Below are 14,981 nucleotides of genomic sequence, written 5' to 3'. Positions count from 1 at the left end.
TAAATATAACTCTTCCCATCCCCGGAGGGCTTTGCTGAACTCTGCCTGATGAGCTCGAAGCCCCTCCGGAGGCAGGGCCGGGGCAGCGGCTGGCATTGCTGCGTGGGCAGGGATGTTCCCCTCGATGGATGCTCCTGCCTGGAGGTGCTTGGTGGCAGGCAGGGTGTCAGACCCTCCGGAGCTGTCCCAGGTGCAGGGGGATGGGAGCGGCGGGCTGAGCCCCCGGCGAGGGCGGGCAGCGAGGGCTGGGCTCCCGCAGCCTCTCGGTGATGCTGGGGAGCGGCTGCTTCTCCCACTGGCCCTGCAAGAGAGGTCAGCAGCACCCTGAGAGCACAGCAGTGGCACAGACATCTTTTATGAAAAACCCTTTCCTGAGGATTTTTCCTCCTGAGAAGCTGAGAGGCCTCAGGAACAAAAAGCAAACAATGGTTATCTGCTGCTGTGGGATGCAACAGGTGCATCTGCGATTGGTCTCATGTGGTTGTTTCTAATTAATGGCCAATCACAGCCCAGCTGGCTCAGACTCTCTGTCCGAGACACAAATCTTTGCTATCATTCTTTCTTTTTCTATTCTTAGCCAGCCTTCTGATGAAATCCTTTCTCCTATTCTTTTAGTATAATTTTAACATAATATATATCATAAAATAATAAATCAAGCCTTCTAAAACACAGAGTCAGATCCCTGTCTCTTCCCTCATCCTAAGACCCCTGTGAACACGGTCACACAGGAGGTGGAAACATTCCCCCAGAAAATGAAGACGATGGAGTTTCGGTGTTTCTGTGTGCTTGGAGAAATGGCACGAGTTTTAACATCTGAAGTGGGTTTTAGTCCAAATCAGGGTGTTTTCTCATGAGACATCACTAATTATTCCTAGTGCAGAAGCACCTACACATCCCCTGAGCGGCGCAGACGTCTGAGGTGTTCCACAAATCCACCCCAGCTGGGGAGTTTCCACCCCAAAAAGTGTTACCTGCCAAGTCAGGTGGAGACAGCTCAAACCAGGGAGTGCCACAGGCCCACCGTGCTCTGGAAAACCAGGAATTTCCAGCAGGGGTGTGCCTGTGGAGCAGGAGGGATGCAGCAGCCTGGCTGAGGTGCCATGGAAGGGCGGTCACAGCCATCAGGGCTCACGGTGACCACAGCCAGGACAAATCCCCCCACTCTGTACATCCATGGTGACACCTTGTCTTGGGGATGCTCCCTGTAAAGAACAACCTGCCAGGTGCAGGCAGTGCCCAGGGCTGAGCCTGCCCAGCAGGATCCAGCTCAGATTTGATGCTGGCATGGCCTGGTGGCTGTGGAGAGGTGGGCAGGGGCTGGGGGAGCACGGGGGGCTCAGCTCTGGGATGGTGATGCTCTGGCTGGGCTGCCAGCTGCGTGTTCGTGCGGAAATGTCAGCGAGAGGCTGAGCCACAGCGAGAGCAGGAGGAGGGAGGTCTGGAGAGGAGAGGTAGAGCCGTGAGTCATCAGCGAGATGAAAGTGGAATTTATGTTTTCAGCTGAAATTTCTGCTGGTTTGTCAAGCGAAATGGGCCAGAGCTGGCACTGGCACCAGGAAAACCCTGGGGAAAGATGGAGTGGGATGGAGGGACCTTTCCAAAGCTCATGGGGAGTGACCAGAGAGGGGACAGCTTTGCAGGGGAGCACCAGCTGGAGGAACAACTCTTTTCCTGTGCCCTTATGGCTTAGGGGAGCAGTTAAGCATCCTTAGGATGCTCCTGCTCTAGGGCTCAGCTCCAACCCTGAGCCCATCTGCTTCAGCGTCTGCCCTGCTGATACATCCCTGAGCCTGCTTTTTGGAGAGATCAAAGGCAAGTGGAGTGTCTTGATAGTTGTTGTTTTCAGTGCTTTTGAGTTGAAACCTGAACAGAGTTTACTGCCAGCCCTTGTGGGTGGAGGGGAACTTGGGGACGGCACTGTCCCCGCTGCTGCTCACAAGTGTTACCTTGAGATTTGGCTCAGTAATTAACAACACTCAGTTCCTTCCAGAAATCATCAGATTTGGGATCACTGAACTGCAAAAACATGAGCTTAATTAGAAGCTGGTGCTTTTCTCTTGGCAGAAACAGCATGGAATAAATGAGATGTCTCCAAGTCGGGCTCGCTCTGAAACACCAGCGGAGCAGAGGCTCCTTCACCCTCACTGCGATGCTCTGACCCACTTTGTGCCAGCATTGGCTCTGGTCTGCTCAAGGCCCTTCCTGGCAGCCCCCAGGACCTCTCTGAAATCAAGAGAGTTGTCTGAGTCATAAATTAAGAGGTTTAATTCATAACTCTGCTGCTGCACAAAACTTCTGCGCCACTTCTGTCCCTGCGGCAAAGCTCTGCGTGGCTGAGAGGTGCCTGGTGTCCAGTTCCAGGGAACTGGAAAGGTTTCTGCCCACTCCAGAGTGAAACTTTGCTAAATGGAATTTACAGTGGCAGAAAGCTGATGGTCATCCCTGCAATCAGCTCAGCATGCCCCTGTGCTGCAGTAGATAGCACTGGGTCCAGGCACAAAGTATCTTCCAAATTTATTACACTGATAAATGGTGTTGGAAGCTGATGCCAGAAGTGGTTTTAAATCTTCACCACCATCATCATCATCATGTTCCTCATCTCTGGGCCTGGTTTTATTTTAAAGACCTCCCAGTCCTTTATCCTTCTCGTTTTGCTGGATCACCACCTTTGGAAGCTGCACAGATGCTGTGTGTAATGAGCTTGCTCTGCTGGGACCTGGGGTGATTTGCCAAAATCCTAAAAACCACCTCACGTTTCTCCTTGGATCTGGCCCTACTTTAACAGTTAGCAAAAGCAGCCTCCAAATCACTTTATGCAAATGCATCTCCTAATTGGATCTGGCTGGGAGCATCCATGGTGGGCTCCTGATGTATTGGCTAAGCCCAGGGTTAGGCTGGGCTCTGTGTCCTGCTGATACCAGGGATTTCCAGGCAGCTGAGCCTGCTGGGTTTGGATGTGTCCTGAGCACCACAGACCCAACCTTACATGTGGGAATTGTGCAGGGAAGCTTTGGGAGTGAGGCTGCACCTACCGGGAACCGGACAGCAGAGGATTTGTTGCAGTGCACGGAGATGGGAGCAAAGCCATAGAGGGATCTCAGCACATCCCTGTTGAAGGTGTTCCAGGGGATGGAGTAAAACTGCTGTGGGACAGAGACCTGTGGGCACATGCAGACCTCCTCATCGTTGAACCTGGGCAGGAGAAAGGCCAGGCTGAAGCACAGCAGTGCTGTGCCCTTCCAGAGCTGGATGTGACCAATTCCTCCCTGCCTGAACCTGGGATGGCTCTGAGGGCAGCGCTGGGCACAGGGACAGCCTGCAGCAGCCAGCAGGGCAGCATTTGGGAGCAGCCCGTGGGTAGGACACCCTGTGCAAGGTCAGCATTTCCCCCCTCCTCATGGGTGGATGGGCTGAAGCCTCCTCCCCTGGCATGGATCCTTGGAGTCTGCCTCAGGTTATAAGGAATATTTTGCATTTATGCACTCAGCCACACGCTGACTCTTGCTGAAAAGTCCCTCCCTCCCTTCCTGGTGGGAAGCCACCCTCCAAACCCTGGGTTTGGCTGTTGTACCAGTGCTTTACCTGTTGACGAGGTTGAAGTACCGGTGCAGGTAGCCTGGATCCACAGCACTTTTGCACAGCTCCAGCTGGGTCTGGGGGTAGTAGTGCACGTAGTTCACACACATCTCCTCCAGGATGCCAAAGCCTCCCTGTGGCACAGGCAGGAAGGTGATGGAAGTGGGGCATGGCTCTGCCCTGCTGGGGCTGCACAGGGGCAGGGAGGGCAGGGGGGCACAGAGCTCACCCACACCTCTGGGTGCATCTATATCTAAAACACTCACATGCATCTATATATAAAATCTCTCTCTAGATCTAGATCTGGATATCTAGATAGATAGAGATGAGATAGAGATAGAGATAGGTATTCACACCCCTTCAGGTGCGTGGCATGGCCAGCTCTCTGCTTGTCTGCCCTCTGTGCAAGGACAGACTTCCAGGCTAGACCGTGTGGTTTACATTAAAATGCAGATTTCCTATAATCCCTCTGCTATATTTAGCCTTGTCCCTGTTGATGGTACCTCTGACAGGCTCTTTTATATTTTTTTTCCCACTGCCTATGTAAGGAAATAACATGCACTGTCAAAAAATGCCACTTCTCTTTAATTACAATTAATCCCTGGTGGAACAGTTTGTGATGGGAATTAGAGTGACACATGCTACTTCACAATTAGCACCTTCACATCCCTGCTGCAGGCAGCAGAGCCCTGTGAGTTCCCTTCTTCCCACCCTCCCTTTGCTCCTGGCTGGGATTCAGCCTGGCTTCATGCAAGTGCCCACCCTGGGGGTGCCCCCAGCCCACCCTGGGTTGCCCCCAGAGCTGCCCCTGCACTCACCACGGTGGCTCTGCTCCGATCCTCAGTGTTGTATGTGCAGGTGGTGATGAGTTCATCGCCCTGGGAGGTTCAAACACAGGAAAATTTAGGGATTGGGGAGTGCTCCACATGGAAATCTCTGCTCTCCGTACCAGGAGCCAGCAACCCCTCAGGAGTCCTTGCTAAAACTGCATCCCCTGCGGAGATTCCCCAGGGCTGCATCCCAGGGATGGCGTTTCCTGCTTTCCTCGCTTTTTAAGGATTTCTGCGGGGTTGAAAACACCTTAAAATTGCACTTAGGCAAGAGCTTGAAGTGCCAAAACAGGAGCTGACTTGATGGCACAACAGCCTCCCTGCCACAGTCAGTGCTGAGGACCACGGGGACACCGCAGGGCACAGCCCTGGGCATGGCTCCAGCGGGTGCTGAGTCCCTTGAGCAGCTCCAGGAGCTGCCCCCAGCTTTGCAGTCAGGTCCTTCCCCATCTGAGGAGCCCTGGGGCAGGTTCCACCCCTGTTTTCCCACCCACTCCCACTCTGATGCTGAATCTCTTCCTCTCCTCCCATCAGGCAAGGCCAGAGGGCAGCACCATGGCTCATCCTCACCCCCCGAGGAGCCTCCCTCTGCCAGACGAAGCCCAGCTAAATCAGGAGCCTCATTTAGCTCCTGGCTGCCCACACACCGATTCTGGGCTGGTTGTCCCCAAAGTATCTGCGTGGAGATGGCACAGATGACCCAGGAACCCTCCCTCCAGCCCCGCTGGGAGTCCCCAGATGGGATGGGGGGATGGAAGGAGGCAGGGGACTCAGGATGTGCTGTTCCGAACATTTTTTGGAGCAACTCACCGGAAAAACAGCGACCACCTCCTTCAGCATGCGGATCTCCTGGGAGGGGAGGGAAGGACACACATCAGAGCAGTGCCACAGTGGCACTGTGCCCAGGGGGGACACCCACCGTGTCCCCTGCAGCCCCTGTACCTGGAAGTGAGGGCTGTAGTGGCTGTCGGCGTTCACAACCTGCCTCTCCCTCCCGTGCCGGGACAGCACCGTCACCACTTTCCTCCCTGCCAGGTGCGTGTGCAGCTGCGAGGCGAAGATGCGGATGCCAGCAGAGGGCAGAGCCTGGGGAAGGAAAGAAGGAAGGAAGGAGGGACAGCTCAGGCCCCCGTGGGAGCCCTGTCCCTGTCAGAACCCAGGGCATTCCTCTGGCTGCCCTGGAGGAGTCGAGACCCTGGCAAGGGGCTCAGAGACCTTGGCACGGAGTCAAAAACACCTGTGCCTTCCATTTTAGCCCATGGAGAAAATTGCCAGCTTTGTGTGAGGATTTACAAGGCACAAGAGTTTGAGTAGAATGTTAGTTAATTTGTCACAGGGTGAAAAAGTAGAGTTTTGGGGTTTTAGAATGGGGGTTCAAGAGGCAAGATGGAGGAATCTGGGCGTGTCCTGTCCTTCTTCTTCTTGTTCTTGGCCTCCATCTTCTGCTGTGATGGTGGCACTTCTGGATTGATTTAGGGTAGAGACAGACTGTCTAACATAGGTGATAGGTATTGGAAAATTATTGTAAATAAAGTACAGGTAGTTCTTAGTATAAAAACTTAACACCACCCCAAGGGCAGTGGCTGTGCCACAACCCGACCTGCTGGACAGACCTCAGCAGGTTAGAGAAAGAATGGAATAGATAAGAGAAAATAAACAACCTTAAAAACCAGAGCCAAGGAATTTCAACTTCTTCTTCAGTCACGGGGCTGGGAAAAAAGACTTTTAATACCTCAGGAGTCATTTCAGCAACACAAAACCCGAGAGGTCCCCTCTCACATGCCCTCCCTCACATCCCCTGGCTGTGTGCTGGGAACTCACTGTCCCTGTGCTGGCTCTCACACGGTGTTTAGAGGATTGCTGTACCCCTGGAGAAGCAGCTCAGTGAGCTCCTTGCAGAGGGACAAACCCTCACTGCTGCCAAAGCCATGTTCCAGGGCAGCAGGAGCAGCTGAGGCAGGTCCTGCTTCCCTCCCTGCCCTCGGTGGTGGTGGTACAAATGATTCCTTGTGGGTAAGCCCTACAAAAACACAACCAAAACTTCCCTGAGACAACAAGGTGGGCCCTTTGGAACCATCTTTGAGGGAGCTCTTGGCAAGCTCCCTGGCAGCAGGAGCCAATTTTCCCAGCCCTGTGAGGGAAAGCACCACTGGGACACGGCCAGCTCAGCAGTGAGTTTTATGGGAATGGTACTCTGGGGAGCTGGAGCAGATGGCTCCCCAGGAGAGCTGCTTCCAGGGGGATCCAGCACATCCCAACCAGCTGCTCTCTGTTTATTGTACACAGCAGATTTTTCTTTCTTCACGGTGGGTTTAAAACTTCAAATTGGCAGCCTGCAGGTTGGTGCTGCCTGGAGCCAGGGAAAAGCCACGGGGAACCTTTCTCCTCTGAGGTGCAGCCAGGCTGGAGGGGACAGCACTCACCAGCTGGGTGCATTTATCAGTGCAGTATCCTGTGAGGATGAAGCTGTCCTCTCCAGGGGGAATGGCCATCACTGGGGTGTACACCAAGCCCAGCTCCATGATTCCAGCATCATAGGGACGAAGGGTGGCTGTGTAGTACAGCCTGATCCCCGAGGAGTCACGGCGACCTGGGGGACCAGGGGACAAGGACAAGTCACTGCAGGGACAAGGCCAAAAGCTGAAAGACAAGGACATGTGAAAAACAATGCTGGGCTGATGTGGGGAGCCTCTCACTCCCAACTTCCTTCCTCTGTTTGAAATTGTTTTAAATCCTACACATTTTTGTGCAAATCTTCACTGAGTGGCCCCAGATGCACCTGGTTCCCTGCTGAGGGCACAGACCTGAGGCTGGATTGTCCCAGGACAGCAAGGTAAGGGTGCCTTTGGAGAGCCCAAAGCAGGAGGACAGAGCATGGAGGTGCTTTGGAGGACTCCCTCAGGAATGTGGCTCATTGCAGCTTAATCCCAAAATCCCGAAGGGAAAGAGCAGGGTCAATAGGTCAGGAGGGGTTCAGGGCAGCTCTGAGCTCCCTGTCTCCAGGCTGGAGCCCACCCAGGGATAAGAATAACGGGGGAGACACTATTGGTTAACAGGCAAAAGCAGATGAATGATGGAAGATGTGAACTCTGTATTTATAGCCATGTTTCTTCTCAAGTTGCCGAATGTGCTATGATTGATCCACAGTACATATGCTCTGGCCTCCTAAAAATATCCTTGGGTAGTCAAGAAGCTGCTTGTTTTTATGTTAATGAAGAAACTGGGTTGTTTGGAATCCTTTTTTTTCCAATGTGTCTCCTGACAATGTTATCGAAGCAGGAGAACAGGAATCAACATCCACATCCCCCCCTCCCCAGGCAGCCTGGTCTCTCTGGTGCCTTGGCACTGCTGTCACTCTTGCTCTGGGCTCAGACCCAGCCCCACCACCTTGTGTGGAAATTGGGGTTACTCCTAAGACAGCCCAGCTGAATCCTGGTGTTGCCCTGGATCACATCCTTGCAGGAACTCTGTGGGGGCAATTTTCTGCCTGCAGGCTCCTTTCCCAAGCATCCTTCCCCACCTCTGGGCATGCATTTCAGTGAGGATGGCTTTGCTGAGACCAGAAAAGCAGCAGCAAGGTGGGGATGTAATGTATTTTTCCTGCAGGGACAGATCTGGACCATCAGCCCTCCACAAAGTTGAGAACAGGGCCATGGTTTGGGCCAGAGGCCTCTCCAGAAGGTGGCAATGCTTCCCTGGAATTTCCCCAGCTCTCCTGCCATGGTCACACAGGTAAAACAACGTTCAGGGCAGCCCCTCACCTTTGAACACCAGGGGATTGTGGTAATGGATCTCCAGACGCAAATATCTGGAGGAGCCTGGGCCACCAAAGGCAAGACCTGCTTCTTCAGGGTAATAGAAAGCCTGGAAGCAGAAGGGAGGGTGTTAGGGGAGCAGCAGGGTGGCTTTCCTGGGAACAAGGCTGCAAGGCCTAAGGGAATGTGTGGATGTAATCCTGACCCACACCACGGGCTGAGGGATGTGACTTGTGCCCTTGGTTGTGCTTGGAGAGCTGCCCTTGCTTCCAAAAGCTTCTCTCATTCCACATGCAGTGGCACAATGCCTGAGTGTTGTCACAAAATCATAAAATACCCTGAGTTGGAAGGGACCCACAAAAGGATCATCAAAATCCAACCCCTGGCCCCCTTGTTGTCCAAGGAGGATTTGGATAACACTTGTGGGGTTCCTGGGGCGCAGGAAAGCCCCAGGAATCCCACAAGCGTTGTCCAAAACCTCCTTGAGCTCCCGCAGGCTTGGGGCCGTGACCATTCCCTGGGGAGCTGTTCCAGTGTCCCACCCCACTGATTTATGGCACCAAAGAGGAGGAGAACTGGGGACCAGTAGGAAATCCAACACCCCCAGGAGGGGCTGAAGCCAAACCCCAGCAGAGCCCAGGGTGAGGGAAGCCCCAAAAGCGGCACCGGGATGGTCTGGGAGGCAGCAGGGCCTGGATGTCACCCAGGGGGACGTGTCCCTTGTCACACCCACCTGTGCCCCCATGGCCCAGGCTGCCAGCACGTGCCTGCAGTAGTTGAGGCGCTCTGGCTTCATCTTGGAGTCGCAGGGCCCGTTGTAGCGGGGGAAGCTGTCGAAGTCGGCCGCGCACTGGAAAACTTCCATGTGGTGCACCAGGGCCTCGTTACCCGCCGTGACCACAGGCTCGTACTGCAAGGCAGGCCCAAGGAGGAGAGGAAACTCTGAGAGCCCATCCCTGAGCCCTGCAGGCTCCATGAGGTGCCAGAGCAGGGGTATCTGTGACCTGGTACCAGTTTCTGCCACAGGATGGGGAGGGAAGGTTGTTTAGGCCATGAGGCAGTGAGGGTCAAGAGCTTGCCCCTCATATTTTGGTTATGGCAGAGTTAAGCAGGCCCAAGGAGGAGAGAACACTCTGAGAGCTCATCCCTGAGCCCTGCAGGCTCCATGAGGTGCCAGAACAGGGGTATCTGTGACCTGGTACCAGTTCTGCCACAGGTTGCTCAGGCCATGAGGCACAAATGGCCAAGAGCTTTCCCCTCATATTTTGCTTATGGCAGAGTTAAGCACCTGGGTACTTCAAAGGGGAAATAACATGTTAGTAGTGCCCAAGGAGCATTTAGGTCAGTTGAGGAAATATTTAATTTCTTGGCTGGCTTAGGGACCAACCCAGAGCCCACCAGAACCCACAGAGAACCAGCTCATCCTTTCTCCAGTAAGAGATGGGGATCAGCAGAAGATCTTGGTCAGTTTAGTGATGACTGAGTCCTTTACCAGGGGTAAAGGTGGCCCTGGGGATGTTGTTTTTTCCTACAGAGAGTCCTGGCTGTGTTGTTGTTGTAGCTCTGCCTGCAGCCCTTGGGTTTTGATTCTGTCCAGCAGCTGCCTGGGGCATGGAGAGGGGGGTTTGGGGTAGAGAGAGTGACTCAAGCCTGAGGAACATCTCTGGCTAAAAGTGCCAGCTGCAGAAGTGATCTGCAGCAGCGGGAAGGTATCAGGAGTTACACACTTCTTACTTACACACAGATGATTCACTTCACACCATCTGTCAGAGAGAAAATCCTCCTTCTGAGCCTTCCTTTGCATCGCCTCTCCCCTCGAAATCACCAAGCGCTCGCTGCAGCTCCAGTGTCTGCAGGTTCTCCTCATCCCCCTGGTGTGCTTTTGACTCTGGATGTGCCAGGTCACCTCCTGAGCCACCCCCACACCTGCTGGGTGCTCTCCCATCCTTTCCTTGGGGTTGCCAGCAGGTTTCTGCCTCTCCTCTGCAGGAGATCACCCAAGCAACACGTCTGGCAGTGCCCACAAGTTGCATTTACGTCTGTAACTCTCTTTTTTTCGGACTATGCCTCATCTTTTAGATGCCAGTTCCCATCCTGGCTGGCTCTGCCCTGCTCTCATCAGCCCTGTTCCTTTGTTTCCTGTGGTTTAATGCTCCTCCTGTGTGCCAAAATCCTGCTGTGGGTCTGTTCTTTCTGCAGGGAGTCAGCTCTGAGCCTGCCCTGGAACCTGCTGGATGTGCCAGGGGGGAAAACATTACCTGGTCCTCTCCTGCTGAGACACTCTAGGAGACAAGAGGACTACTCTAGGAGACAAGAGGACCAGGCTACTGACTGGTGGGCTGGACCTGGAAGAGGTTTTGGGACCACATTTGGATGCCAGGGCCTGAAAGCCTCCCTGTGATGTGAAATTTGCGGGATGTGAACACAATTACTGACCCACCCTGGGGAAAGCAGCCTTCTTCTGCCTCTTACCATGATAATGTGGTGCTTGGAGAAGCCCTCGGGGAGCTCTGCCATGTAACACCAGTAGGTCGTCTCCTGGCTGGGAATGACAACATCTGGGGCTGTAATCTCCATGCTCTTCATGTCTCTGGGCAGCTGAGGGATGCTGATGTTGGGTTTTAGCAGCTGCACCCTCTGCAGCCCCCCGTGGAGGGCAGAGACGTTGATGGCTTGCAGGGAATGCACTGGTTTCTCCAGGATGCCGTAGATGAGGTGCACGGTGCCATCCTGGAGCCAGAGCAGAGCATACCTGTGGGTTTTTCATGCTGAACAGGAGCTGCAGGGACCATTAGCACCAGCACTGGTGGCATGAACCCAGAAATGATCTTGTGACCCCACCCTGGCTGCACCAGCAGCTCACTGTGCTGTGCTGTCCCAGGAGAGCTCTACATCCCAGGGTGTTTCTCTGGCTGATGTGGTCACTGAGGGCTCCCTAGCAGGTTCCCCATCAATTCCAAAAGGCTGACACATCCTCTTTGCCCCCTCCAAGCCCCTCATGAGCTCCAGGCTGGGACAAACCCATCAGTTGAGGGCTCATCATCCCCTGCAGCCCAGCAATAGCCTGGGAGGTAAGAGCAGAAACAAAACTTCTCCCTGAAGCCCTCCCTTTCTTTCCAGCTTCTTTTCAGGTGGAAGGTACCACAAGAAGCTCTGCTGAAAGTCTGCTGCAAACAAGAACGCTGAGAGCTCTGGACAGGAGATAAGGGAGGAAGGAAAAAGAGAACAATCTTTTCCTAAAGGATCAGAGAATAAAGACCAGCAAGTGTTTTTGTGGCTCACACACACAGATTGTTCCCTCCAGGGCTCTCAGTGTTTTGGCAGACGGCAGACACTTCTCACCACAAGAGAAGCTTTTGAGCATCAGCAGCAAAAACTCGAGGACACTCTGTGCCCACGTTGGCTCTAAAATATCCTGCCCACAAAGGCTTTCATGTGAGATGAGCCTTGCGCTGATTCCAGGGCCTGTAGCTGAGCCCCTGAGCTGTCTGACAGCCCCCACTGGGAGGGTTTATCCCAAATCCCAGCTCAGAGAGGAGTGGTGGGTGCAGAGCCAGGGAGACACCACCGAGCACGGAGCAGCACCTCTATTTGCTGTCCCTTTGTCCCAGCTCCTGTCACCACCCTCCTGTTTGCCTGCTGTTGATACACCAACCCCTCTTCGTGACACTCCCAACAGTTGGCTCCAGACTGTCAAGCAGAGTGATGCAGGAAGGATTTATATAGACCCAATGCATGTTCAACAGGAGCTGATGATGCAAACGAGCTAAAAGCTACACTTGAGAGAGCTTTTGAAGGGGTTGTGAAGAGATGGTGCCAAACATTACTCATGGGCCAGGGCTGACATCTGTAGCTCACTTCCTCTCTGCCTCACACAGCACCAACACCTGATGCTGTGCCCAAACAGGGCTGGGATGGGGCTGGGGGTGCCACGGCAGGGTGAGGGCAATGCCATACCTCTATCAGGTAGTCCTTGGGGTCACAGGTGCTGAAGGCTCTCCTGAAGAGCAGGTAGAGCCCCTCAGGAGCCCTGCGAGCCCCGAGGAGCTGGTAGTCCTGCTGGGAATCCATGTGGAGCTGCCCCTTGGCATCACTCCAGGCATCCTGTGAGAGAGACAGAGCAGCCTGCTCAGCCAGGAGGTGCCTCCAGGGGTGCCACAGGTCCTCCTTCTGTGCACCCTCAGCACCCCAGAGCTGCAGGATGCCTGTGCTTTGCTCCGTGCCCACCTCCAGCATCTCCTGGGCAGATCCGTGCTGGAATGGCCTCTGCTACAGGATCCCTGGTGAACAGACAGACCTGGGAAACACCTGAGCCAGCACTAACAGTCTGCAGAAAGACCTTTACAAGCTGAGATGTGAGTGGGGAAAGGGGGAGAAGGGAGGGAGGAAAGCCCCCAGGGACACGTGAAGGTGTTGTGTTGGTCTGTGCTGGATTTTGGGTGTGTTTGTCTTGGGGGGGACCCTGTGGAAGGGGGTGCTGGGCTTTCCAAAACCCTTGGCACAAACCAGCCTCCCTCAATTTAAGATCAGACCCTTGCTGGGCTAAAGTTTTTCTGCAAAATCTTTAATTTTTTTGTGGCCAGATTGTTCTGGCAGCCCAGCACAGCCTCCTAAACACTGCTTATTGTAGAGGATGGTGACAAAGCCACCCCAAGAAGCAAAGCAGCAGGGTATTCCTGTGCCTCAGGGTTTGAAGGCTTGGAGTATAAAATCCTGAGATAATTTGGGTTTGATCAGGGCTGTTTCTTTGATCTTTTGTCTCTCCCGTTGGTCTCCTGTTTACTCAGAAAAGGCACCCAGGAAGTAGCTGGCTGTGTGCACACAAGTGGCACTGGTTCTCTTATCTTGGGAGGAAAAACCAGAAGAAAAGGGATAAAGCAATTTGGCATCATGTCAGCGAGAGCTATAGAGTCATATTTCCAGAACATATTGTCCTTAGAGGGGGAGAGAGAAATCAGCTCCATGGAGCTCTCATGACATTTGATTTCGTAGGAATATGGAGCGCAAGTTAATCTCATAGTACATGGGGGGCTGAACAAATGTGGATCTCTTTAACAGCCAACACACTTATCCAGAAGAAAAGCTGCTGGGAGAGAGAAAAGCAGGGCTGGAGAGATTTATAGAGATCTCCTTGCAGGATGCTGTGCAACACCAAGTGAAAGAGAAAACCCGAGCGCTGCCGGGTGTTTCTGTTTGTCTTTGGGTGAGCACAGGAGGGCAGATTAGAAATGATCCTTTATGTTTTCTTTACATGATGCTGTGAAATCCTGGAGCATTTGGCCCACCACAGACCCTGAAAGGCTGGTAATTAGCAGGAAAAGATCTCAGATAATAAAGCCTTCTTTTCATGATTTCATTGCACTGCGGATCACATTGCGGCTGATTGCGAAAGAACGTGTTTTATGGTTAATTTGAAGTAAGCAGAGAGGTAAAATTTAACTTAATGGAAAGCCTCACAAAGGCAAAAATGGGAATTTCTTTCTGCAGCCAAGCACAATCACAATCAGCCTGATGTGGTGGGCTGGGGTAACCACCCAGACAGGAACCCAACAAACAGACACTGGCAGGAAGGATGGAGTTTGCAGCAGCAACAGCAAACAACACAACTGGAAATCAGTTTTCCCAAATACATTTGCACCTTAAATTCTGACAACACCCCAGGCTGCCCTGTTTTCCCATTGATCCCTCTGGATGCAACTCTCAGCTGGGTTCCTCCTGCTGGCAGGAGCAGCCTCTGCCTGGTGACTTTTGCCCTGTCTCAGAGCCATTAATGGGAGCTGTGGTTAATTTTTAATGTGGCTGGCAGCAGCACACGAGTGAAGCAGGGTGTTGATCCGTGTGTCTTTGCAGCTGAACACAGCAGAGACACCCAGCTCCTGGCTCCCTCAGCCTTGCTGTGTTTATTCTGTGCTCTTTTGGGTAAATCCCCATGCCAAACCCATCGTGTGGATCTGATCTGGGGTAGAAACCCCCGAGACCTTCTGGACCCTGAGCAGTGGGGCTGCCCCAGGGTATGCCTGTACACCACTCTACCAAACCACCAGCTAGATTCAGAGAGCTGCATTTCCAGGAGGGGAGCCCCAAAAGCACCCATGCAAGCACTCACCCCAAAGTAGGAGTTGTGCCCATCGCTCCAGAGCACGGCCAGGTCCGCGTTCTCAAACTCGCCCCTGTCCGACATCCCGAAGAGGAGCCCGAAGTGCAGCTCCCTGATGAGCAGCTGGAAATGCACGGCTTGCTCGGGGTAGCTGACATTCCAGGAGAGCTCCAGCAGCCCCTGAGGATCCAGGGGCACCTTGTAGGGGAAATCACTCTGGCGGGGCGCCGAGCCCTGCAGGGCCACCACCAGGATGACCAGGAACGCTGCCACCAGGGTGAAGTACATGGATGCCACCTCCCTCAGCTTGAGGCTGGGGCAGGAGCAGGGCTTGCTCCTGGAGCTCTGCATCCTGCCAGGACAGCACCCGGCACCTGGTGTGCCCATTTATGTGCTGGCCCTCCTGGGCAAGCTGGGTAAGTGATAGTCCTTAATTGCATTTGGCTGTTGGGAAATTGGACTGGTGTATTGACCCCCGTCAGCTCCTGGCCAAACACTTGTCATCTGCTGTCTCCCCTTAATTGGCTCTAATTGCACATGGACGTTATCAATAGCAATTGGGTTTGACTGGGCTGATGTGATTCGCTCTTAAATCTTCTTTAGTGACTGGGAAGGGCTGTTTGCTCACAGGCTGCTCTGGCTGAGCCCTCGTGGACATGCTCTGCACTGCTCGTGGTGCCTTTGGCCTGGGTGTCCACATAGCCCAGCCTGGGATCACCCCAA

General features: G+C 53.6%; 1 protein-coding gene across 1 annotated transcript; it reads right to left on the bottom strand.

Annotated features, from left to right (window-relative positions):
- Positions 1-30: 30 nt before the first annotated feature.
- On the bottom strand, positions 31-14,698 carry DBH (dopamine beta-hydroxylase). The gene is given in 13 exon segments (XM_071454094.1): positions 31-301; positions 3,033-3,192; positions 3,583-3,710; positions 4,395-4,454; positions 5,217-5,255; positions 5,349-5,492; positions 6,830-6,996; positions 8,168-8,270; positions 8,895-9,071; positions 10,634-10,891; positions 12,119-12,265; positions 14,268-14,638; positions 14,641-14,698. Coding segments are annotated over 13 exon segments (1,947 nt in total). The 3' UTR covers positions 31-166.
- Positions 14,699-14,981: the final 283 nt, after the last annotated feature.

The sequence above is a fragment of the Agelaius tricolor genome, unplaced genomic scaffold (genome assembly GCF_023055355.1).
Source record: "Agelaius tricolor isolate 1412-34295 unplaced genomic scaffold, bAgeTri1.0.p SCAF_38, whole genome shotgun sequence".
In the NCBI taxonomy this organism is placed as follows: Eukaryota; Metazoa; Chordata; class Aves; order Passeriformes; family Icteridae; genus Agelaius; species Agelaius tricolor.
The sequence above is the reverse complement of the archived record's forward strand: the minus strand, read 5'-3'. Positions and strand labels throughout refer to the sequence as shown.